Source organism: Furipterus horrens, unplaced genomic scaffold, assembly GCF_987537825.1.
Source record: "Furipterus horrens unplaced genomic scaffold, mFurHor1.1.pri manual_scaffold_6, whole genome shotgun sequence".
NCBI lineage: Eukaryota > Metazoa > Chordata > Mammalia > Chiroptera > Furipteridae > Furipterus > Furipterus horrens.
This window is the reverse complement of record NW_028327176.1, coordinates 71,932,992-71,960,039: the sequence shown is the minus strand read 5'-3', so window position 1 is coordinate 71,960,039 and position 27,048 is coordinate 71,932,992. Positions and strand designations below refer to the sequence as shown.

General features: G+C 35.0%; 1 protein-coding gene across 1 annotated transcript in view; it reads right to left on the bottom strand.

Annotated features, from left to right (window-relative positions):
* Positions 1-27,048, bottom strand: part of MGAT4A (alpha-1,3-mannosyl-glycoprotein 4-beta-N-acetylglucosaminyltransferase A) — a 119,199-nt gene that overhangs the window by 15,251 nt on the left and 76,900 nt on the right. The window contains exons 6-14 of the mRNA XM_090281751.1: positions 18,678-18,724; positions 16,858-16,971; positions 15,362-15,437; positions 12,229-12,343; positions 10,637-10,767; positions 8,027-8,134; positions 7,709-7,902; positions 4,531-4,609; positions 3,778-3,844 (exon numbers count right to left, since the gene is read on the bottom strand). Coding sequence (XP_090137877.1) covers positions 3,778-3,844; positions 4,531-4,609; positions 7,709-7,902; positions 8,027-8,134; positions 10,637-10,767; positions 12,229-12,343; positions 15,362-15,437; positions 16,858-16,971; positions 18,678-18,724 — 931 coding nt within the window. The remainder of the gene's footprint in view (positions 1-3,777; positions 3,845-4,530; positions 4,610-7,708; positions 7,903-8,026; positions 8,135-10,636; positions 10,768-12,228; positions 12,344-15,361; positions 15,438-16,857; positions 16,972-18,677; positions 18,725-27,048) is intronic.

Here is a 27,048-nt window from a genome sequence, read left to right as displayed (position 1 = left end):
GGACAAAATCTCTGTACAACTGCCCAGGATCTTCAGCAAGGACAGCAGCCTACTTCCTCTGGTGTGACACTCCTGCTTTATGGGCAGAGCACTGGGTCATAGCAGTAGCCCTTTATTTTCTGGGCTTACCTCTCCCAGTGTGCTGGAGCAAGTGATCTGGGGTGAGAGTGCTCAGGACCAAGTCTTCTCAGCCTGCTGTGCCTGGGAAAGAGCTTCTGCCCTACAAATGGAGGTTCAGTGAAGGAAGGGAGCCTCAGATTTCTTAGCTGCTCTTGTCTGGAATAGAGCTTCTGCAACATGGAACTGGGGAGGAGACAGGTGCTAGCACCTGCCCTTCTTGGTGAGCTACCACAGTCCCAGCATGGGAGCTGGCGGGAGAGGGAGTCCAGTGTTTGCTGTACCTGCAGAGTAGAGCTTCCATCTCCCCAACCAGGGCAGTGTGGGCAATGGAGCAGGCAAGGGATCAAATGCCTCGGACTCTTAATGTTCTTACTGAGATTCAAATTTTCATGAGTAAATGTTTCTCCATTTGCTGCATTAAAAAAAATAATTTTCATGTCCTGGCCAGGTGGTTCAGTTGGTTGAAGCATCATCTGTCCACAACGGAATTGTGGGTTCAATCTTCCATCAGGGCATGTATAAGAGGTAACCCATAGATATTTCTTTCTCTCTTTTTTTCTCTACCCCACCTCTCTGACTTTCCCTTTCTCTCTTTCTAAAATCAATAAAACCATATCCTCAGATGAGAATTAAAAAAAATTTTTTTTCAACAGTTCTGGTTATTTCACTAGGGAGAAGGTCCACGAAGCCCCTCACATGCCATTCCACTAAAACATACTTCTTAAGGGAGAAGAATTTTTTATGTTTAGTTGGAAAAAAATCACTGCTTTATGTTTCCGATGCATACTTTTGTGATACAAGATCCTAGGTTTGATGATTCATAAGTTCTCTTCTAGTTCTAAATACGTATGAGTTGATTTTTGAGATGATCTTATCTTCAAATTACTGCAGAGATACTTAATACAGATATATCTATTTCCTATGCTATTTTCATAATCTAGAATGGGGTTGCCGGTTGCAACTATGTAGTTAGGAACCAGGTCCTGAGGGAAGCTTACCTGACCTCTGTCTGCCATGGCCGGAGGTGAGCAACACTGAAGAAATAAAGCTCGCCCGAGCTCTGCCTCCTGACCTCCCTGCACTGAGCTTGCTTCCTATTCCCTCCATGCAGTGGAAAAACCAGTCCCTACTGTCAAAAAGGTTGGGGACCACTGATCTAGGACACGACATTCTCAGAAATTAAATAGCGTATTTTCCGCTCCATAAGACGCACTTTTTTCCCCAAAAAGGTAGGGGGGAAATGTCTGTGCGTCTCCTGGAGTGAATATTGCGTCACAGACTGTGCTGTGTTTTACCTGACCTGTCAGTGGTGGCGACAGCTGTTAGAAGAGGAAGCGGTGGGCCCACGTGAAACCCCTGGGGACGCTTAAATGTCCCATTTTACTGCTGAATCTCAGGGTGTCTGGTCAGTATGAAGACAGCAAAGAAAGTGATATCAGTAATTGTGAGCAACTGAGCTTCATAAATTCTGACACTAATGATGATGAGTTCTTGGGGTTCCCAGAAAACTAAAAGAGTACTTGAATCTTAAAGTCTCTCCTCATTTGTTAATGACAGTGATGATGGTTCTTAATACCGCTGTTGACTGCTGTTCACTTTACATGGTTGCAATATTATTTTGTTATATTTTATTAAATATTTTAGTACACTGTTTGGTTCAGAATATTTTTTTTCTTGTTTCCTCCTCTGAACCTAGGTGTGTCTTATGGTCAGGTGGGTCTTAATAGTGTGAAAAATATGGTAATTGGCAGGTAATAGGGTCAATAAATGCCTCGTATACTCTATTTTATGGATTTTTCTAGAGGTGGGCTAAGATATAACCCAAATATGAAAATAAACTCATCTATTCACCCAAACTACATAGAAATTAGTCAGAGTTAGCATACAAGCCTTGTAGCAAAAATTGAATGACACTCACCAAATGTAAAACTGCTCTAGAGAGTTACCAGGCTGTATCTGTCCTGTATACTCACAATGTTAATTTACCAATATTCTTTTTTGCCTACCACTAAGAAAAGCACTAATATATTTTAAATAAAAGAAAATATAATCATTCACTGAATTGATATCTATCAAGTGACAGGCCCTATGTGACAGACAACACCCCTCCCTTTCCACAGTGAGAACACAGACTGAGCTATGATTACACAGGACAGGTACAGTGTGGTATGAAGCACAAAACAGAGGGGCAACTACACTGGTTAATGAAAAACGAGAAAGCATTCACTAGAAGGAGACTTTTCAGTTGATCATTTCAGGCAAAAAAAAAAAAAAAAAATAGCTACAGACATGACCACACATGAGAGCATGGGACGTCAGAGGAACAACAGTCTTGGGACTGGAGAAATGAAGAATAAGAGGAAAGCAACAAGTTGTGAAAGTGGATGGGAACTAAGGAATCTGATAATGGAAAGTCATAGGTTTTACCTAGGTTAACATAATTATATTGGGCTGGCCAAAAAGTTCATACATTTTTTCCATACGATGGCTCAAGTAGCACTTAGTTGTCCTTAACTTCATTCAAAACAATTCTGTTAAGATTGTATTGTGACAGCTGTCACTACAGCATGCATTTTTTAAATTTATCAAAATTGGTGAACTTTTGTGCAGCCATTTAATATTGAAGATGGAAGAAGATATACAACATTTTTGGCGTATTATGCTTAAATATTTCAAGAAAGATAAAAATACAACTGAAACACATCCCCAAAAAGAAAAGATTTGTGCAGCGTATGGAGAAGGCGCTATGACTGATCGAACATGTCAAAAGTGATTTGCGAAGCTCCTTGGTACTATTGATATTTTGGCCAAATAATCCTTTGCTGTGGGGCTGTCTTATGCATTGGAAGATGTTTGTTGAGCAGCACCCCTGGCCTCTACCCACTAGAAGCCAAGAGCAGAAGAGAGCCAACATACTCAAAATATCCAAACCAATGAAGTTATTGGTGAAAATGAAAAATGTGTCTTTATTTTACAGAAAAAAATGAATGGAATTTTTTGGCCAATGCAATATATTGACATTTTTAAAAGGTATATGCAGTGGCTCTGTGCAAAGCCAACAAAAGGACACAGGCAGGTGCAATCCTTCTCTGGTTCAGACACAGAGGCACCGAGCCTAGAGCACCATCAGGAATGGACATATTTATGCAGAGATTAGGGCAGGAGGTGGTATTCAGGGTGACTCCACACGTTAGGCTCAGGCAACCAGATGAATGGACAACAAAAAGTGTGGCGAGTAACAGAAAATGTTGGTATTATACATGCTCAGAGTAGCTGGCTATGTCAGTGGGTATCAATTCAGATCTAAAGCCCAAGATAGGGGTTGGGCAAAAGGCACAGATTCTGGCATACGGATGTTATTGAGAGCATGAGAGTAGCTAAGGCAATGCAGTGAGACTGCAGAAGGCAGCTGAAGGCAGATTACCTATCAGTGAATATCAACAAATTGCAGGTGGAAGGAAAAAAGGGGACCTAGTAAGTAAACTTTTGATCTGAAATCCTAGTTGTGTCAAGATAATAAAGTGCAAGAATAAAACTTGGGAGTGCACTGGAAATTGTAATCCTAAAGCTGTTGAACATTTGAAAGCATTTAAAATTAATTTAGGAGTGAATTCAGAAACATCAAAGACAGTTTTACCAATCTAAAGTAGGCATTACCTATCCTGAAATAACCATCTTCTAATCGTTTGTCTTTGGTTTCCTTGCTTATTTCCAAACCTTCACTCTAAAACAGAACAAAAACATTAATTTTATAAACAATTTCTTCTATATAAAACAAAGCTAAGTTATTAATATATCTTTATAAATATAAAAGTGGCATTTGTGGAATAGTTATCTCTAAAAATAGAAAACGTCATTTCAGTCTTAAATCTTAAAAGGCTTATCAATACAAATGCTCTTTTTTCTAACCATCATCTGAACCGTATATTCTATACTGATGATTAAGAAATTTAAATTTTAAATAATTTAAAATTCAAATCAGTTAAATAAAACACTAGTTCATATTAAAAAGAGACACAAGAACTCTGTGCTAACTTGAAAGAAATTTAAGCATTCCTTAAGAGGCCAATACATTATTTTGTGTATTAATCAATAGGCATTAAAACCACATGGTATTTGGGGGACTCAAAATACAAACAGCAGGTAAACATTAACGTTAAAGAATGATTAATTTCTTTTCCCAGTATAAACTTTAAGTATTTTCCAATGGGAAACAAAATGAAGGCTCATGCTATGAATAAGGTAAACAGGACAATATATTAGGTGTTTCATATTTCAAAAATATTAGTTTTACTCACCAATGAGGTTCCACAATAATGAAAACTTTCTTTCACCACATAAAGAATAGCCTCAAACCAAGTCTATTCGTATTAGTACTTCAGGAAAATTAAGGGGAAAAAATAGTCATACCTTAAAAGGCAAAACTTCCACAGATGTGTTTAGCAGAATATCTCCTGGATGTTCCTGGTTGCCACTATGGAACAAATAACTAAAAATAGAAACATAAAAATAAAATTACAAGTCAACTAAACTTCACAAACATTCAAGCAGGTGGTCTTCCTGCAGAGAAAGCTTTCTACATAAGTTGACAACACTAGGACTTATAGGAACTGCACATTATGTTCTGAATAGTTCTAGGGAGTTAAAAACTGAAGGGTCCAAAAAAAAGAACAAAAAAAAACTGAAGGGTCCAACCTTCAAGAGTTAATTTCCTTCTGTCAGAAGGGGCATGTTGCTGCTTAACTTAATAATGTACTTAACAAATTAAAAATTATGACAGTTTTATGTTGCTGTTTATACAGCTTTAAATATATAAACTTCTTGACAGGAATAATCAAAATTGCATTATAATACTGTGTCTTGCATCAGAGAAAACTTTCACTAGCACAGATACAAGTTGTGGCAAGTTGAAAGACTAGTTTTATCTAATACAAATAATTTTAGTATTAGTAGAGTAAAAATGAGTTAACCAATTCCAAATATCTGAATAATTCCATTTGTCAGTGTTAATAAATATCAAATAATGACTAATTATATGCTATACTGTGGTAAATCTAAAATACTCTCTGAGTATGAGTATTTTGTTCTTATGTTTTGATATTCTGAAAACCAGGGTTTATGGGTAAGTGGAGGAGGGTGGAAACCAGATAGGGCATACAAAGCATATCTAAATCCAAATCTAAAACTCAAGTTAAATGGTTAAAAGTTTATACTTAGTAGTCACGAAGACCTGCATCCAAGTCCTAGGTGTCTCATTTACTAGAATTTTCACCTTAGCAAGTTGCATTAGCTTTCTGAGCCTGAATTTCATCTATACAATGCAGATATTTCCACCCTCACATGACTGTTATCAAGAAGTTTATGAGAACTGACAAAAAGTACCTTGCATATTACAAATACTCAGCAAGTAATAATTACAATATAGTTGTGACACAGTTACAGTATGATATTTGTGGGCAGAAGTAATCTATGATGAGAACTTGATTTTCCTTATTACATAGGTCAAGGCTCCCTAATAAGAAGCTCCTCCTAAGCTACATCAAAAATTACTTCCAACATTTTCACTGAGACATTTTAAAGACATCTTTGCTTTGGAATGCTACTTCATACAGCCATAGTCATTCAATATCTCAGTTACAGATGCAAAAATATGAGTGGATATAATCTGGAGTTTAGACAGATTGATTCAGAGGTGTTTGCTATGCGATTATCTGTAGTGAAAAACTGAATATCACCTAAAGCTTAACATTGGAAGAAGTAAATGCTGGTGGAGCCATGCAGTGGGATACAGTGCAGCCACTAAAACATTCATGAATCATGTATGACAGAGTATAATAGTGGAAAATATAAGATATAAAATTACATGTACACCATGATCTCAAAGTAGAAAGTAGACAGAATAACCAAGAAAAAAATGTGCCAATATGGTCACAATGGTGTACTTGGAATTGTGATTCTTTCTTTCCTTTTTTAAAAAAAATTATTTATTTGTTTATTTATTTATTTACTTTTAGAGAGAGGGGAAAGGAGAAAGAGAGGAAGAAAAACATCGCTGTGTGGTTGCCTCTTACTTGCGCCCCCAACTGGGGACCTGACGTGCAACCTAGTCATGTGCCCTGACTGGGAATCGAACCAGCAACACTTGGCTCGCAGGCCGACGCTCAATCCACTGAGCCACAGCAGCCAGGGGTGGAGTTGTGATTCTTTTCCTTATTCCTCATACTTTTAAACTTTTATATAATGAACACACATAATGCTATACAGTCAGAAAACATTTTTCCTAACACATCATATCTGTATTGGTAAATACAACTTCTGCCTTTCCCCCTCTGACCATATAAGTTATTGTGAAAATCAAAAAGTAATTCCTTTTTTCTGTCCTAGGAAGGGTGGGTCTATCCAAGAACTCTAAAATCATATATAAGTTTCTACTAGAAAAGTGCTTCTGTAAATACTACTTTACAGAGATTTATTGTAAATGTATTCGTTGTTAAGAAATTTGATCCTCAATACCTGAGGTTTTTAGGCAGATTCTTCAATTGAATTGTTTTCATTTGCTAAAAATAAACCAATAGACATGCTTGAGGCTATTCTTGTACATCAAAAAGGTGAAAGAAAATTGTTGTTTCTAATTCTGTGATGCCTCTAAGTGTGACAAACAATACCTCAAAGTGCAGATTATCACTATATTAAAAATAAGCATTAAATAACAAGTATTACATACTCATGTAAGTGCAAAATATTACTTAGTATTTTTATGTTTTTTCCAGTGATACTCCATTGGTTAAAACATTTTCACACTTAAATTTCTCTTTAGAATCAGTTTAGAGTAGCTAAAGAAAATTAATAACATTACATTATAGCTATGCATTGTTTTTATCCACCTTAAATAGAATTATTCCAAATGACTTTTGGCAGATTCTAAAAACAGAACAACCCTCTCACAAGAACACATAATATAATAAAACCAGAGGCTAGAAAATTATATTCTTTTCTGGGGACCACATGTAAGTATGCTACACACAGTCTAGGAAACAGCAGCCAAAACTGAGAAGGTCTGAGGGACTCATAACTACTAAATAAAAAATGAAGAAAAAGGGTCCTAAACTTTATACAATGAACATAAATGTTGAAAAACATAAAAGGGTTGTTAATTCCTCCATGATGTACTAGAATTAACCCAGGATTTGTAAAACCAGTGACTAGAAATAGTTATAGTCTGTTAAACTTGCCATTTCAACCAGTTTTCTGAGTAGTCAACTATCTTTCACTCAAATCTTAAGGGATCTTCCAGAATAAGGATGAGAACATGAATTTGAGATTTTCTGGCACAGTTCTACATAAAAGTATTATAAAATATACTAAATATATGGTCAGACATAGCAAAAGAATTTATCAAACGTGCTAAATGCTGCTCTTATACCTGAAAACAACAAACCCATTTTATTACCGAGTTGTTGAAAATGTATTGTATAACCCAGCATTTGGGACCCACTGTTATACACAAACAAAAAAAAATGTCATTATAGATCACATTATGAAAGAGGTTTTTAACTGTAAGACCAAATATATTTCAATAATCACCAACCTTTCTACATTGACTGCCTTATCAAATTTAAATAAGATGTAGTCTCCAGCCATTGGGGTTATAGCCCAGAAGAAATCCTCCCCCATATATGTTTTCTCCAGTGTATGTCCTTGGTAGACCTTCAAAGAAGTAGATACTTCTGCAGGTGGGTTTACATGGATTTTAAGAAGTAATGGTTTCATATAATCTTTATCCTAGGAGGAAAGACATATATGCAATTAAAACAACCTACAGTTTATTTATACTTAAGAAGAACAGCGATAATGCACTAAATAACAAATTGTATGCTTATGAGAAAAATGAAATGAAATCACTAACCGTAAGTTTCTGAATTTTTCCTGTTAGTGAAGAATGCAGACCAACATGTTGAAAGAGGGACGGTCTGAAGCGAATTCGTAGATTTGCTTTCTGTCTATCACAATGTTTCTAATTAAGAAAAAAATCATGTTAATATTACATTATAAAGTGAAATCTTGTCATCTGAAAAATGAGAAGTCCTTTAGGTAAATACTGAAAAGAAAATCCCACTTCATCTCATAATTATAAATCACATTTTTTAGGGTCTTCATTGAGGTATTAATAGAATCACTACCTACTTGATAAACAGACATAATACAATAATTTTAAATAAGCACATGTAATGAAAGAATTAAAATTTAATTTCATCCATTTCACAAGATATATCAAAACAGACTTGACTTTTAACATTAAAATGCACAAACTATAAACTAGAGGTTTGGTTCAAATAGACAAAATATACACAAAGATAATAGAACGAAGAATCTGAAAATTAAAAGGCACATTTTGTTGTGTGAAAGAATTTGAAAATGTGAGGCAACAACTTGACTATAAGCAAGTAAACAATATTAAAAGTTCCACAGACAAATCTATCTCAGCACAGTTAAGTGACAACTACGTTTCAGCTCCAAGTACATCATGACTCAGACTTCAGATAACAACCTGTCCTCAAACTTGATCATAGTGAGATGCCTGTGATGCCAGCAAGACTATCAATGGGTGTTAGTTTGGTGTTTCAAGATAGCCATGGCTAGCTGGTCCTGTTTTTATAAACTCTTCATTTCAATGACTTTCTGTAACTCCTAGGCTGAGAACATACTGATAAAAACATATTTATAAAACATATCCACTTTGAAAGACCTCCAATAATTTACTGGATATTAAAAGGCCTGATTTTGGGGGGACCCACTGTCTCCTCACATCAGTTATACACACAAAAAATTTGTCATAAGTCACATTATGAATAAGAGGTCTGAATTGTAAGACCAAATATATTTCAATAATCATCAACCTTTCTACATCGACTGGCTTATCAAATTTAAACAAGAGGTTAGCATTATTACTAATAATAGAAGGGAAATAGTATATTTTATTCACATGACTTCAACTCCTCAAGTGGAAGGAGAGAGAGAGGGAAGGGGAAGAGCAAAGGAGGGTTGAGAAAAGAATAAACGGGGCCTGAGGCTGAGCCAGCCACTCAATAGGCAATGGAAACACATGGGCCTGAAGAGCCAGAGCTGGCTGACAGACCTTTGGAAGAATGTGTGAATGCTCTGAAGGGCTCCCCAGACCACTGTCAGAGAGACTGTTCCAGATGCCAGCAAGTATAGTAAGTTGGTGACAGCTTCTTTGACAGCCTAATAAAGGCAACTAAAGAATTATAGGCCACAGAAAAATATAGCCTAAGAGTGAAAGAACACATAGGACTGGCCTGAGGGCTGTGTACTAAAATTTACTGGTGATTTAAAGTATTTTCTTGGTTTTAATTTTCATTATCAAGAACTCATTTTAAAACCGTACCATATATTAGATTAAACTGCATAGGACCAAGTATATTTTAAGAGTGTAAAGATGACCTTTTTTTGTGTCCTATAATAAAAACTCCTGTAATTCACATAGAAAACATAAGTGTGACCTACATCATAAAAACAAGTTGTTCAAATCAATTTATATGTTCAATCATTGTTGGAAAGTAAATTGTCTGCTCTTTCACTATATTCCACAATTTTCTCTAAGAAACCAGTTATTTAAAAAAAGAGAATGAATGCAACAATACCTACAGACACAAGAAGATAGTGTCCTAAAAGCTAATTGGAAGGTAGGATGATAGAATTATTCAAGGGGGTATAAGAACATGAAGTCAAATTAAATTAAATATTTATTTGTTAGAATGACTATTAAGTTAACCCTATAATGACACGGGCTTATAATAAACACTTACTTGTTTTTACATGTTAAAATTTATTTTTAAGAATGTATATTCATATTTCATTTATGTTTTATACCAAATAATTAAAAATGTGGTTTTTTTAGAGGTACAATTCAAGTTGGACAAGGAAAATTCTTAATTTTTGCAATAAGATTTCTAAGAAAGTAACTTGATATTTGAATAATCAAAGCAAAAATCATCATTCACTTACTGCCACCATCCCAAAGGTCAGTGCATCAGTATTGAACACTGGTTTCTCCCAAGTAATAAACTAAAAGGTACTTTTTAAATCTGCCATTGTTTTGGTATAAAATATTACTTCTATGTTATTACTTATTTCCATATGGATACGGGTCTGATATGGTCCCCAATATATGTGAAAAAAGAAGGTTGACCAAGAATAGGAAGAAAATTGAAATAACAACCCACACAGGACAGATATGACCAACACCTGCAGCCAATAGTAATGAAATAGAAAAGCCTATTTAAAGAAAGGAAGGCTTTACTGATTTATTGGATTTTCACACTGCTATTTAAAAGTACCTCTACTATAGAAACTCTGTCAATTCAAGAAAGAAGACAAGCACTTGAAATGTTAAATACAAACACCTATTTCACTGTTCACTTCCAAAGCTAGCTTCCTAAAAGTCACTGTCACAAAATATAGAAGAAACTTCTTCCACCCTAAGAAATTAACTTACTGCATCTTTTTCAGGGTTGCAGACTTTTACCCAGAGAATATGGTCCAAGAGCCAGTCAATGGGTTTCTCCTTATAGAACATAAATATGAATTCCACAATCAGAGTGAGGTCTGGTGCTTGAAACATTTTACCTGAAAAGATATTCCAATCAATAGCTGTAATAAAGAAACCAAGCATCAATTTGGCTTAAATGAAACCTATACAACAAATAAACCAAAGCTTGTGCTTTCAACTACACGTCATAATAAATAATGTCCCCACTGTCTTATTTAAAACAAGAAACTTGCTTTAGCTAAGCATTGAGCTGTCATCTGGGTATAAATGGGAGTACTGAATTCCAATTTTCTCTACTACAAAATTTTCTAATACATACAAGTCAGAGATTTTTCCTTCATGTCTTATTAAGATTCTTTCCATTAAAAAACAAAAACAAAAACAAAAACCAAGAGGTTTAGGTAAAAGAAATTTTTAAACAAGGACTCCTAATTCTGACTTCACTTAAACCTTCACAAGTAAAGATGCTTTTGACTCTGAAATTAAGTCTGAGATAAATGATCAACAAGATCAAAGGTCCAGCCTCTAATAAAGTTTTAAAGTACTATAAGAAGTGAAATATTTTCCTCTGGGTGTTTTTAAAACCTGTCAATTTCCTCCAATTCTTCAACTTTTAACATATTTTCTTTAGTTGTATAATTTAGCAATATTAGTGAAAAAAAAAAAAACGTTTAAAGAGAGCACACTGAATAATCAATAAAAGAAACAAATACAAATTAATCACTGAACAATAACCTCATGTACTACATCAAATATCAGGAATTCATATTAGAAAACTGTTAAGTTTGGCATTCTTTAAAAGAAGGTTCTAGTCAAGAAACTAATATAAATGACCCATGGACATGGACAACTAAATGATGATTGACTGTGAGAGAAGGGGGAGATGGGTGAAGCAGAGGAGAGCAAAGGGAGAAAAATGGGACAACTGTAATAAAAAAACAATAAAATAAAACTAAAAAAAAACCAAAACCAATCTTGCAAAGCAGTGGGCTATAGCAGAAGTGTCAGAGAACTGAGACATGTTCAGGACCATGGATGGCTTTATATGTGGACATAAAGAGCCAATGGCTGCCTTGTAGAACTCTAAAGTAAATATTACAAACTTAGAAATTTCCAAATACTATTTTGGGTTGACTTCCATCATTTACTTAGGCTAAATTTCCTCAAAAACAATCCATTTCCAGATAATAAAGACAACTTTATTTTATCTTATTAGAGATTTTATTTATTTATTTATAGAGAGAGGGGCAGGGAGAAAAAAAGAGGGAGAGAAACATTGATGTGAGAGAGAAATATCAATAAGTTGTCTCTCATGTATGCCCTGACTGGAGACCAAAGCTACAACCCAGACACGTGTCCTGACCAGGAATTGACTGGTGACCTTTTGCCTTGCGGGACAATGCCTAACCAACTGAGCCTAAACAGTCGAGGTGAGAATAAACACAACTTTAAAGTAAAAAAAGGAAATAATATATAGTCCAATATCCCAACAGACACAGTTATTTCTGAAAAGTAGATAAATCTAACATTCTTCTTACCAATGAAGCCCAGCTGGGAGAACTCTAGTATCATCCATTCCTCAGAAGAAAGTTGAAGGGCAAAATTTTTTATAGTGTTAAAGTAATTCTGTTTGGCAATAATATCATCTTCAAGCTAAAGAAAGTTGAACAATCATATTAATAAATAAAGAGAGGAAGATTTAGATAAAATAACCTTTATTATGGAAAAAAATCAAGCATATTTTATCATAAAAACAAGTAAGCAATGGTCAAAATGATGAAAATACAAAACTAAATTTCATTAAAAGACAAAGAGAGAAATAAAATGGAAGATGTACATAGCAAGTCAATGAAACCACTCCCTTTCCATGTGAAATTTTTGGTCCTTTTATATAAAATGCCGAATATTATTCTTTTCAAAGGAAACATATTTTTGTAGGCCTTTAGTTTTTTTAAATTTTTTATATTTTTGCTTTTTACATGATTCACATACCAAGAAAATGAGAAAGTCAAAGAAAAAACTAGTAGCTTCCCTTCTCTGCCCCCTAAAAAAAGTTGGGTGTGCATCCATTCAACACCTTCTGTATGGACAGAGCACACAGAGACCCATACACACCTGAGGTGCCAGCCACCTCTACGTTTTTATTAATAAGGGGGATCATACTATGAAACTTTCTTCTCTTCATATATCATGAATTATCTTTCCAGGTTAATAAATACTGGTACATATTTAAACCATCCTTTTTAATAGATGCATAATATTCCATGCTACAGATGTATAACAATTCATTCAACTTGCCCTTCATAGGCAGACATTCAGCTTGTTTCTCATTTTTTAAAAAAAATTTATTTATTTATTTATTTTTAGAGCGAGGGGAAAGGAGAAAGAGAGGGAGAGAAACATCACCGTGTGGTTGCCTCTCATTCTCACTCCCAACTGGGGACCTGACGTGCAACCTAGTCATGTGCCCTGACTGGGAATCGAACCAGTGACACTTGGCTCGCAGGCCGACATTCAATCCACTGAGCCACAGCAGCCAGGTGTTTCTCATTTTTTGTCTGTGCAAACAATGCTGTCTTAATATGCTTATACTTATATATTTTTTATTTCTGTAGGGTAGATTCCTAAAAGTTCCTTTTTTAGGTTTTAAAAGATATCTTCAAACTCCTTAAAAAGCCATAGCAGTTCCCAGAGTACCAGTTAACCCTACATGTTCTGCCAGCATCATGTGTTACCAATGCTTAGAATTTTTGCCAGTTCAGTAGAGTTGAGAAAGATCAGCAATCATTAATGTATGCAAAGACTTCCTCCCCAGAATGTCCTTTGATATAATTTTAAAGTCACAAGATAATTTTAATATCCTAAGAAAACTTTTCCTTTTCTTAATTTCACATCATCATTTCTAGTTACTTGCTAAGTAATTTTCTCTTATCCTAGCATTTAAAGTTTTCATTTATTTAAGTCTTGTAAGATTTCTTCTTTCTATTTGTGAAGAAACAGTAGTAGTATCTGAAAAGATATGATAACTCACCAAATATTTATTGAGCTTTTATGTTCTACACACTGTACTAAACCCTGGGAATACATTACTGGCATACAAAGGTGTCTGCAATATGCTAAGTATCAGCAAAATAGGCTATAAAACAGTATGTACAGTATAATCCTGCTCTTGTACAAAGGGTCCTTTTAAATGACTTTCTATGTGTGAAGTATAAATGGTAGAGAACAATACCTGACACGTGGTAAGTGTGCAATAAATGACAGTGCATGGCTGCTGCTGTTGCAATAGTGACCCCTGCTGTTACATACTGACCCTGCCTAGGGGAAGTTCTCCTTACCATCCTCTTTCTAAACTGCATCCTTTCTTTAATTTCCTAAATATTTACTTTTCCTACACTCCAGGAAAAAGCTTTAAGGTTCCATTAATTCTTTCCTTGGAAAGAAATTCAAAGCAAATTTTAAAAGCAAAGTAATTATACTTTTAAATTCTCTCTATAAAGTTCTTAACTATAATGTAAATATTTGTATAGCAGCCCTAGAATAAACAGCAAGGTTCAACTACAGTAATATTTGGGATATGTTAAAATAAAAATTTTGGAATTAAAAACTAACACTTCTCTAAGTTATTTAAAGGAAATGTACTCTCCAAATTTAGGATATGGGTTTTTATATGCTCAACTGTTTTATACTGTTATACACAATGTTAAATTCTGACCCTACCCTCATTTACATCTCCATTCCGGTGAATCAAGGTAGGGTTCATGCACACGTAAATGCAGCTGGCCCAAGGGAAAATGTCAAGGGAGACAAAGTCTGACCTCAATAAATTCACCTTCCCATGTGATGCCAAGCTTCTTCCTTCTTTCCTCTCGTCCCAAAACCCTCTCTACCTTCCCCCAACCACTTGGAGCTGCCCGCCATTTCCTTTCTGATTCAGGGACCCATACAACCTCTTCTTGACATTTTCATCAAAACATCCTCCTAGATAAGGATCTAATAAACTTTTTATACTAAAAAATAAATAACTGACAAGCTTAGTGTGCTATTCCTCTCAGGGGTATTTACATTTCAAGCAAGGGATAAAGGCCTTTGGTGAAAGAAACGAAATTCCAACTGGGAAATTCAAGCTTAAGTCACTGAGGAAAATGAGACTGAAAGAAATGAGGGCTTCCTAGATTATTATTAATATGTTGCCTGCCTGGCTAACTTAAAATTCATCCCTATAGATTATTCTTTTAGCCATGCTGCTAAATTAAATATCAGGTTTATTATCTTCAATATAAATGTAAATGTACTGTAGCATACACAGAAACTACACTAATAAGACCGCTAATGAAATTATAAGGAAATCCTTCATTAAAAAATTTTCAGTAATAGTTGAGAAGAGGCTGAGAAGATGAAGGGATGGGAGAAAAAAAAGGAAGAGATGAGTGACCTGTCACACGACTAAGTGGACACCTAATGGTTATGCTAAACCATAGACTAGGACCTCAGAGCCCACAGTCTCACTGACTATGATAGACCCTTCAGATCTTTGATACACGCATATTGTTATAATCTTAGAGATCTCAGAGGGTTTACACTTTCAAGATACCCTGTTTTAATGAAAGCATACCCTTGATGTTATTTCTTTAAACATGGCAAAAACATTAAAGGGAAAACCACACTTACTTGAATGTAATATATACCCTTTTCCTGAGCATACATCATTAGAAAGCAATAATCTAGGTTTTGCTTTGTTCTCCATCTGAAAGAAAAAATTTCAAAAATTAGTTAGGAATTGGACTCAAATTAAGCAAAATAGGATTAAATGTATTATATTTTATAATATTATGATATAATATTCTAAAGTATGTACCTATATTACATAGACACAATATGTATATGAAATATTCTATATACACAATATACATATATAGAAATATACACATACACAATAGATCCATTTAGAAGAGAGTGAAAGAGAATTCACTTTTCTCTAATGAAGCCTTTATCAAAATGTATTTCTCAAAACACTAATTCTCAAGATATACTAATGAAAAAATGGTCTACTGCCAAGGAAGTTTCAGAAGCATACGTATTCCCCCACTGGAGATATATTAATACATATATAGAGGCACTGAAACGTCCTGCAGTAAACACATTTATTGAAAAACAATCTGCAATCCAGTATTTTCCAAGCTTCCTTGGCCTTTTTTTTCTTAACATCTTAATGTCTCTGGGGACTTGTGCTTCGTAAATTATACTTTGGGGGTCACTGCTCTGGTGCCTAGAACTGTGCTTCAAATAGGCAGAAATAAATATGAATTGAATGCTTAAAAACCCCAAAACATCCTATTAAAATTTACAATATTAATTCCTTTCAGTGAGTCCTGGTACACTACAGAAACTGACTAATGTTAAGTAAGAAAAGTGGTTCTAAAAGCCAAGTGAAAAAATAAATAAAACAGCAAAACAAAAGCTTTGAATCATACTAAGCAAGCTTCTTCACAATATAGCTCATGGTCTGTTCTCAATTTTATGACACCACCTAGAATTTTCTTGTACCAAATTAAACCCTAAATTTTTTAAAAATAAAATTATATTTATTGAGAGACAATTAACAAATTATGTGGACATATCTGTCAGTGGAACAAATTAATAACTCAAGAAGTACAATAAATCTCTTCCAAAATACCATTATTTTCTTTTCTCTAGTTACAGAAAATCCAAAACTAGTATCAATATCTCTTAGGTTACTTTGTTTTTAATAAAACAATGAAAGTTAAGTCTTTCGATTTTAGAGATTTAAAGAAAAATTCAATTGATTAATTACATTATTATGATATAATTTTGTAGAACAGTATTATTGTTTTTGTCACTTTTATTGAGTCAGTTCTCATTTATATTGCATACAGACATGACATTTCTATTGGACTAACTTCTGAGTTACAGATAATATACCCTTAAGAAAAGTCATAACATCAGAGCAGATGTTACAAAATTTATTAAGTTTACCAAATTCAACCTCTCATCAGAAACTGGATAATTTCCAGTAAAATACCCAAGAATTCATTAGCTCTCACTAATTGGCTCAACCCTAAAATGTGTGAAGCTTTGATACATAAGTACTACATTCACTATATATTATATTCACAAGGGTGGGGGGTCTAAAAACACAGGCTCACCTTACTCTTTCTTTAGAGTCTCCAAATGTCTCCTTTAAGTTTGTCAAGTCAGGATAATAGCTTTCAGGAGGTGATATAATTTCCACCAAACCAGAACTGATTTCTTTAGAAAATCTATCATGAGAAAGGTTAGCTGAGTTATTTAAGCTCTGTGGGATTTTATTTATCTTAATGCTCAATTTACTGTGTTAACATAAAACAGATCAGTAAGGTGTACTGTTATGGTCACAATGTGTTCAACGAAGTAGCTCCTCACCGAGTTGCCAAAAAATAGAGATTTTTCCAATACTACAATGTTTTTTTTTAAATAATGCTTTAAAAGGAAGTGTAAAATGTCACTATCGTTAGAACAGCATGGTAATCCTAGGCCAACTGCAGGTATTACTTTCCTAAAAAGTATAAGAATTTTAAGAAATCAAATCAAGGTGACACAGAAAATAGGAATTGAAGAAAAACAAACTAGTAAATGTGTGCGTATCTATATACATATATTTATGCAAAAATCAAAGCTCTGTAATTTTCAGGAAGGTTTTGTTGTGGGTTATACATTATACCATTCTAAACTAGTGTTTCTCAGCTGAGAGCGATCTTGTCCTCTGAGGATATACTGAGCAATGTCTAGAGACATCATAACTATGGACAGTACTGACATCTAAGACAGTCCTCACAACAAAGAATTATCTAGTCCAAGATGTTAACAGTGCCAAGGTTGAGAAATTCTGTTCTAAAGTTTTTAAAATCAGTCTGTCTTACTCAACTATAATTTCTTTCTCATTTGCATTCTCCTTTATTTCATTTTTGCAAATCTCCACAAAATGCTTTTGCACATTTGTGCAAAGGCACAATTACCTGCCTTTGCACAAATGTTCTTCGTGCTTAATTGTGCTTTTTTTCTGGGCATGGTTTTCCTACACATTGATGGAGAAAGGAATCAATAGAATCACTGCCTGTGCCCCACAGACCTGCCTAGTGGCCCAAGGGAAGGGGACTAATAATTATTGCCCTGGTTCTACATTAAGGAGTCTATTCTAAGCTGGGCTTATATGAAGGCTGCCAAGAAATTGAGCACTTGAGGAAAAATCTAACAAATGCACAGTTTAATCCTGAACTATTCATATACCTTTTTTAAAAAATCTCGGGTTTTAGCATTTTGAGAGACAAAGAGCCACATCATTTTAAATCTAGAGTTGGCAAATAATTGTTTTCTCTTTTGCCTTGTAAGTAGAAGATAGGTTTTGGGGGGGAAAAGCCAGATACAATTCAATAAAGAAACCATATCAAGACTGATTTTTTAATGTTTCTATGAAAACTACCAAGGCAGTATTTTAAAAGTCAATACCTGAAATTTACTAAACTGTCCATCTTTTATCTGCAATGTGCCTTGCTCCCAGTAAATTGTTCCTCAATCTTTGCAAAATAGGGCAGATTAAGACATAATTTAGCACTGACTGATGTTTGAAACCACTACATAACTATCTGCCCTGAGAGGAGAAAAATTTTTGCTTGGTAAACAAAGGGTTAAAGATTTAAGTAATCTCATATGACACTCTCTAAATTCACTGTCTTCCAGATAAAGACTGTTATCTGATAATGTTACATAAATATAAATTCAAATCTTTTCTACAGTGAAATATACCAATTTACCCCATCAGATAACTGGACAGATATGTACCTACTTTATGACAGTGTCAGAGACCAATTATAGGTGGTCCAATGAACACTGAACTCCAAAGAAAATAAAAGAAGGCATTATCTTTTAGCAAAAAGCAAAGAAATAATAGTAACAATTATTTTCACTTCCATAATTAAGAAGAACTTACTCTTTCTCCAGGTTGGCTATAACACCGTGTACATAATCAATATCTGTCTGGGAAAGAAAAAGAAATTGTACCTACGTTCATTGTTTATATATTTTTATTTAACTTTTAATACTAAACTCAAAATCAATAAATGAATAAAACATTCATTGAAAACATTACATTAAATTTTCAGATAGCTTATGGGATTTGCCTTTCTGTATTCTACCTTACTGCACCACTATATATCACTGAGAACTTACTAATACAATAAGCAGACAACTAAGTTATTATTTTCAATTGTCAATGTCCAATTCAATAGAAAAAAATTGAGCACAGAAACTGTTTCTACTTCTTCTGAAATATCCAAACTATTAAGTAATGAATAAATAACAGCTGTAGCATGCTACAGGGAAAGATTTGTCCACTTGGAACAATAAAACCAAGCTTCAAGATTTGCCTCTGTAGCTACTGGCCTGTGTAATTTGAGATAAGCCACGTCTGAGCCTCAGTTTCCTACTCTATTTTTTAAAAAAAGTGGGAGGAAAAATACCTCAGAGAATATGACAGTGATTAAAATGTAATAAAAAGCTTAGCTATTATTCTGAATTTTTATTATCAGGTTGATAATGAAACTCAAGTCAAGAGTACTTTAACTACAGTTAGAAATAAATATTTATCAGACCTGTGTACTTTCAAATTAGATACAAGTGCAGATCCAATTCCCCTATCACTTTAAATTCAGTGGCAGTTTATATTACAATGCTCAGTTGTTGAATCAATGACACATCAAGTCTGACCTATGTTAACAGACCACCAGAATACTTAAAGCTTTAGGGAAACGAAACAAAGCTTAACCCTTAAAATTACAAAACTTTTGGATTATAAAATGTTGTTTTATAAGAGGTTTTATGAAAAAGTATTTTAACTTTAATTTGTATTAGTTGAAAGTAATTCTATTTTTATTGCTAAATTTAAAGACTTAGAAGTGAGACATCTTATTAAGACCATATCCTTCAAACTCTGAAGAAGTATGGAGGTACAACTAGAACACAGCCCACAACCCTCAGTACTTCCCCTACATAAATGCAAACAGCAGTGATTTCTTTTTCAATAAATTATTACCCGGTTACATGTTCAACCAGTGAGTATCTTACTAGTTGTTAGGTTCTAATCTTGGAAAACATGATCGAGGCTGGTTTATATAAACTATAATAAGTTTATCAACAACCTGAAATTCAATTTAATAAGCATTTACTGAGTGTCAGTAATTTCCCTATCCAAGGAAACAGAAATACAAAGATGAACAAGACCAGCTCCCTATCCTCAGCAGGCTCTCCAGGAGGGGCGCCAAGAAGAATAAACTCATATGAATGTAGATTATTGTCATATGTAATAAAATTTATGATATACAAGTGCTCTATATCTAATACTACACATAATCCTTATGTTGCATGCTAATTGACATAACTAACAAAGATTCACTTGAATGACTATAATTGGTGTCATTTCCATACAGTAGAATCAATCCTTCCTGCTATAAGCTGAGGGAAATGTTCTGGGACTTCTCTGAAGAAAGGTAAACATGTAACTGCCCAGAACACATGGCCAGGCTCCTTTGTGTCTCCTAGCAGGGCCTCTGCTTTCCTCTCCCCCACTCTTAAAAGTTGGCAGTAAGAAAGGCAGTCAGTCTCTGAGATTTGGGGGCTTACTCAATTTATGTAAAGAAAGAACTTTCCCTGAGACATTTTTAAAGGCACATGGAGACTTTTTAAAAAGGTAATAGTATCATCCAATTCTGAGAAAGTATCTGTAAATCTATAACTAGAACATGTATATTCTAGGAGGATGTAAACAATGTACTTGGGATAGGTGGGAAGAAAAGTGGGCATACAGAGCAGAGGAACACTTTTTTTTTTTCCTACAGAATCAAGTGTTCTTCATGGTTTAGTTAAATATTTTCATATTAAAACTAAGAGATATTACTGATAATACTGCAACATGCATGAAATTCAAAAACATTAAGCTAAGCGGAAGATGCCAGTCACAAAGGACCATATATTATATAATTGTGCTTTTATAAAATGTTCAGAAATAACATCACCTCTGAATATGCTATAGATGCTGTGTTCTGTAATACTGTGAAGATGTGTGAAATAGAAATCTGAGTAAAAAGATACATTTTAAAAGAATAGAAAGTTGTCGGTAAGCTCCTTTGAAAGAAAAATAAATGTTGCAAATGTTAGAGACTTCGGGCTGCTGTAAAAGTTGCCCAGATGAGGAGGAAAACAATTTTAAGCACCAGATCAAAAGAGAACATAGAATTAACAGAACTAAGTTTTAAATAACTTGAAGGTAAAAATTGTTTTTAAAAATATACTTTTTATATAAATTTACTATCTATTTTCTAGTCATTTCACTCCACAAATATTTACTCGGTGCCTATACTATAACCTGGGAAATACTGTCAAGCTCTACATAAAGATTAGTAATTAAATAGACAAGATCTCTGCTTTGTGGAATTTAAAACTAATGAAAGATGCAGCCCATGGAAAAAAATATATTATACATATATATATATATAACTGAATATTTATTAAGTGCTATAAAAACTGTATGCACACCAGAATAAACTCAAAATGGATCAAAGACTTAAATGTAAGCCGTGACACCATAAAAGTCCTAGAGGAAAACATAGGCAGGAAAATTTCAGATATCCCATGTAGCAACATTTTCACTGATATATCTCCTAAGGCAAGGGAAATAAAGGAAAAAGTAAACAAATGGGACTACATCAAACTAAAGAGTTTCTGCTCAGCAAAAGAAAACATCAGCGAGATGAAAAGGGAACCAACCATATGGGAAAATATATTTGCCAATAATACCTCAGACAAGGGATTGATCTCCAAAATATATAAAGAACTTATACAGCTCAACACCAAGAAGACAGACAACCCAATTAAAAAATGGGCAAAGGACCTGAACAAACACTTCTCCAAAGAGGACATATGGAGGGTCCATAGACATATGAAAGGATGCTCAACATCATTAGTCATCAGAGAGATGCAAATAAAAACCACAATGAGATACCGCCTCACACCAGTCAGAATGGCCATCATCAACAAATCAACAAACAACAAGTGCTGGTGAGGATGTGGAGAAACGGGAACCCTACTGCACTGTTGGTGGGAATGCAGACTGGAGCAGCCACTATGGAAAACAGTATGGAATTACCTCAAAAGATTAAAAATGGAACTGCCTTTTGAACCAGTGATTCCACTGCTAGGACTATACCCGAAGAATCTTGAAACCCCAATTCAAAAGAACTTATGCACCCCTATGTTCATAGCAGCGCTGTTTACAATAGCCAAGTGCTGGAAACAACCTAAGTGCCCATCTGTAGATGAGTGGATCAAAAAAACTGTGGTACATTTCCACGATGGAGTACTGTGTAGCGGAAAGAAAGAAGGAACTCCTACCATTTGCAACAACATGGATGGAACTAGAGAGAATTATGCTTAGCGAAATAAGCCAGGCAAGGAAAGAAAAATACCTTATGCTATCACCTATTACAGGAAACTAATGAACAACACAAACAAACGAGCAAAATTGAACCAGACGGCATAAGCCTATAATCTCATTACCTGAGTGACTGTCCCTACGTACAAGCCTCACTTAATCCTGTCTGCATTGCTGCCTCCTGAGACTCAATGGTTTGGCTGAACTAAGTGGCGGGGTTGGTGAAGAATGGGGTGGTCTGTGGGATTCACTTTAAAACTGGTTTCTCTTTTCTATCCTAAAGGCTTGGACAGAAAGGGCCCAGAGGTCTTAGAGGGGGGAAACCTAAAATATTCCTCTCAGACCAAACTAAGTATAATAGGCAAAAGGGTTTTGGACAAGTGAGATGTGCCTGGCACACCTTCCTCCAAAGAGCCTTTTTTTTTTCTTTCCCTCTAATATGGGACATTGAAAAAGTAATCCCTGCCTTTTGTTATCGAGTGGTTATGGATTGAATTAATGCTTTTTAACCCTGTTGCTATATCTGTTGCCCCCAGAATACAACAAGGACGCCAGCCTGTTAAACCAAGCACGCCGTTGTCCGGGGACAGCCAGCTGACCTGGAGTCTGCACGATCCTTCCCCATGTGGGAAGGCCACCCTCCCCTCCACACCCCCACTCTTATTAGGGATTTATGGACCCAAGGGTAGATAGGATGACGACCATGTCCAGCTTGAATCATCTAGAGGAGCACGAGACCTTCACCATTGTCCTTTATAAGATTATAAAGGGTCTTAAGTCTGAGAGGGGGGAATTGTTACTTCTTATTGTTATAAAAATTAATTAACTAATTTAAAAAAAAGAATATAGGAAAGGGTGAAGCCAAAGAACTTGTATGCACAACCCATGGACATGAACTAAGAGGGGCGGGATTGCTGGGGGAGGGTGGTACTGGGCAGAGGGGAGCAAAGGGAAAAAGAAATTGGAACTATTGTAACAACATAATCAATAAAATATACAAAATAAAGAAATAAATAAAAGAAAAAAGAAAAAACAAACCCCAAACAAAACTGTATGCAATAATAGAGAAAAACAGAGATGACCTAAACAGGATAGTCAAAGTCTCTCTGAAGATTTGACATTTAATCCTAAATCTGATACATATTTCTAAACAAATCTACAAAAAATAAACAGAAAATACTAAAAAGAATACTGTAGGTTAACTGATATGTTAATTAACACTTTGCCTCTGTCCAGAGACAGGGTATGTGCGAGATAATCCACTGGAATATATCAGACAATACAATTTCCTATTTTTGATATATTTTAAGGGGTATAATATGCTATTAATAGTACACATGTGTAATTCATTAATATACTCTATACATTCAAATTGGGAACATGTGATCAATGGAATTCTGAGCAGGGAAGCTTAGATAGCGCCTATATTGGATGAGTCCTGGTGAGACAGGCTGAATTAGCCAAATAGTTCATAATGTGGTCTGGGGGAAGAGGTAATAAAAATAAAGATGACCCTGGCTGGTATTGCTCAGTGGACTGAGTGCTGGCCTGAGAACCAAAGGGCCACTGGTTCAATTCCCAGTCAGGGCACATGCCTGGGTTGCGGGCCAGGTCCCCAGTTGGGGGCATGTGAGAGGCAACCACACATGGATATTTCTCACCCTCTTCTTCTCCCTCCATTTCCCTCTCTATAAGAATAAATAAATAAAATCTTTTTAAAAAATAAAGATATCTACCACCTTTGATGGTTACCTTCTAAATCACCTCTTATAAAACTTTATATCATTAGCTGGATAGCAACATTCAAGCCTTCTCTATCCTCACTCATTTACTGCCTTCCCATTCTATCAAGTACTGAAACAATCTGCACTTGAAATCTTAAACAAAGATTATGAAAGGACTTGCTTAGGCCTCAGAAGCCCACTGGTCAAAGGTCTACAGCCTGTGACATAGCAGGAGGCCAGGCAAGCAAGCATTGTGAATGGCCCTTCAGGGTGCCCAGCTGTAGAAGGGATAGAGGCTGGAGTTCCTTCTTTTTACAGGTGCCCATACACCTGGGTGTTAAGAGGTTGTAGGCAGCATAAACTTTTTGTAGTGTTGATTAAAAGTAAGACAATTTACCAAAAAGTGGGTTTTCTCCCCCAGCACATTTTTTTTAAGTCTTACTCCATATATTTTATTTTGGATAAATTCTATTGCTTTTCTTTTAAGTTCACTGACCTTTTCTTCTGCTCTGCATCATCTGTTATTAATACTTTGCAGTGAATTTTTAATTTCAGATACGTATTGTACTTTTCCTTGTTTTATGTTCCATTCAGTTCTCTTATATTGTCTTCCATTCCATTCCTCATTGTGTTTTCTTTTAAATACTTAAAAATGTTTATAACAGCTGTTTTATTGTCCTTATCTGCCAGTTCTATGAACTCTGTCATTTCCAGATTTATTTCTATTAGCTAAATTTTATTCTAATTATAATCACATTTTTGCTTTGCTCCCTGGCATTCTAATAGTATTTTATATGATACTGGATATTACACATGCTACATTGTTGAGTGTCCTGATTTTGTTGTCTTCTTTAAAAAGGGTTGAGCTTCCTCTAGCAGGCAGCTAACTGTGGATCAGTTGATCCCTTGCAGGTATTTTATTTTATTTATTATCTTATTTTATTTTTAGAGACAGGGGAAGGGAAGGAGAAAGAGAGGGAAAGAAACATCAGTGTGAGAGAGAAACATCAATTGGTTATTTCTCATCCATGCCCCGACCGGGAACCGAACCCACAACCCATGCATGCATGTGCCCTGACTACGAATCGAACCAGTGACCTTTCTCTTTGCAGGACGAAGCCCAACCAACTGAGCCATGCCAGTAAGGGCACAATAGTTTTCTAATTAGTCTTCTTGCTTCTGCCCTTTCCATAGCAACCAGTGTGATCCTTTGTTATTCTTGCAAAAAATGCATTATCTACAATCTCATCATGAGAAAATAGAGAAATTCGAATTGAGACAGTCTACAAAATAACTTACTAGTAACTCATTAAAAGTGTCTAAGTTCATGAAAGACAAAAGAAAACAGAGGAATTGTCATAGATAGAAAAAAATTAAGGAGTCAGAACAGCTTAATGCAATGTGATATTTTGGACTGAACGTAGAAACAGAAAACTGACCTGAGTTGGAAAAACACAGAAGTTTATAGTTTTGCTAGTTGTGTCATAACAATGTTAAGTTACTGGTTTTGAGCATTTTATTACAGCTACGTAAGTTGTTAATATTAGAACAAGCTGAGTGAAGGGAATATTTTATATTATTTTTGTGACTTTTCTGTAAATCTAAAATTATTTCAATATAGCGTTTCAAAGTGCCTTAAAGAAAACAAAAGTAAGTCAAGTGTTTTTTCTACTTGAAACCCTTAAATGGCTTTACATCTTTTTAAAAAATAATTTATTTGTTTGTTTATTTATTTTTAGAGAGAAGGGAAAGGAGAAAGAGAGGGAGAGAAACATCACTGTGTGGTTGCCTCTCACTCACGCCCCAACTGGGGACCTGACATGCAACCTAGTCATGTGCCCTGACTGGGAATCGAACCAGCGACACTTGGCTCGCAGGCTGATGCTCAATCCACTGAGCCACAGCAGCCAGGGTTTTGACTTTACATCTTAATTAGAGTCGTAGTTGCAAAACAGACTGGATGCCTATTTTTGTAAAACTTTATTTGAACACAACTCCACTCACTCATTTAAACAGTATCTATGGTTCTATGGTTATTTTGGGGCTCCCACAGCAGTTAAATAGTTTCAACAGAGACTGTATAGCTTTCAGAGTCTAAAATATTCACTACATGGCTCTGTACAAAATACTTAGCCAGTCCCAATTTAGAGTAAAAGCAAAGTTTTTACAATGGTCTGCAGTGTCCTATGTTATCTGGCTCACCCCACTCTTTCTCTGACTGCCTTCCACTACTGACCCCCCTCACCTCTTCTGTGTCAGTCATACAAGCCTCTCCTTGCTGTTTCACAAAATGCACCAAAGCAATACTGTAACCTCAGGGCCTCTGCACATGCTATTCCTCTGATTAGGTTGTTCAACTCTTGCATCTTTCCAGTCTATCCAAATGCTGACCTCTCTAGTAAACCATCCCCTTGCAACCCTGTACTCCTTTTCCTATCTACTCTGATTTATTCTCCATAGCACTCACTACCATTTAACATGCTAGATCAGCAATTTTCAACCATTTTCATCTCATGGCAACATAAAGTAATTACTAAAATTCTGCCGCACACCCAAAAATATACTTTTGATCAATCTGACAAAAAATTTGGTATAATTTTGATTCATTCACACAAATACACTAATGTATTGGTTATTGTCACTTCTTCATTTGACAATCTAAGAGAAAAGAGGTCAGTGCCCTTGACTAAACAGTCTGGTATTTTATGTTTTAAAAATTCTTACAGGACACTAGTTGAAAGTTGCTGTACTATACATTAGTTTTTTTCACCTGTTCTTTGTAATATAGGTTTCATTGGGAAGAGGCTTTGTTTTACTCAATGATATGCCTGGCACTTACCACTGTTTCAGTCAATATTTATTGAATTACAAGCAAATTTTATGGGATATTATATATATATATATACACACACACACACACACACACACACACTTTCTTCTCCACTGGGTTTGTATGATTCATAACCAATGCATAAGTAAACATCTTAAAATTTAGCTGGTGAAAAATTACAAGCCAAAATACTACTACTACATGAACACAATAATCTGTAATTTAAAATCAAGACCTGAAACTAACAACTAGACAGAAAATCAATAAGTCTATAGAGGACTTGAACAGAACTATAAACCATCTTGATCTAACAGGCATCTAT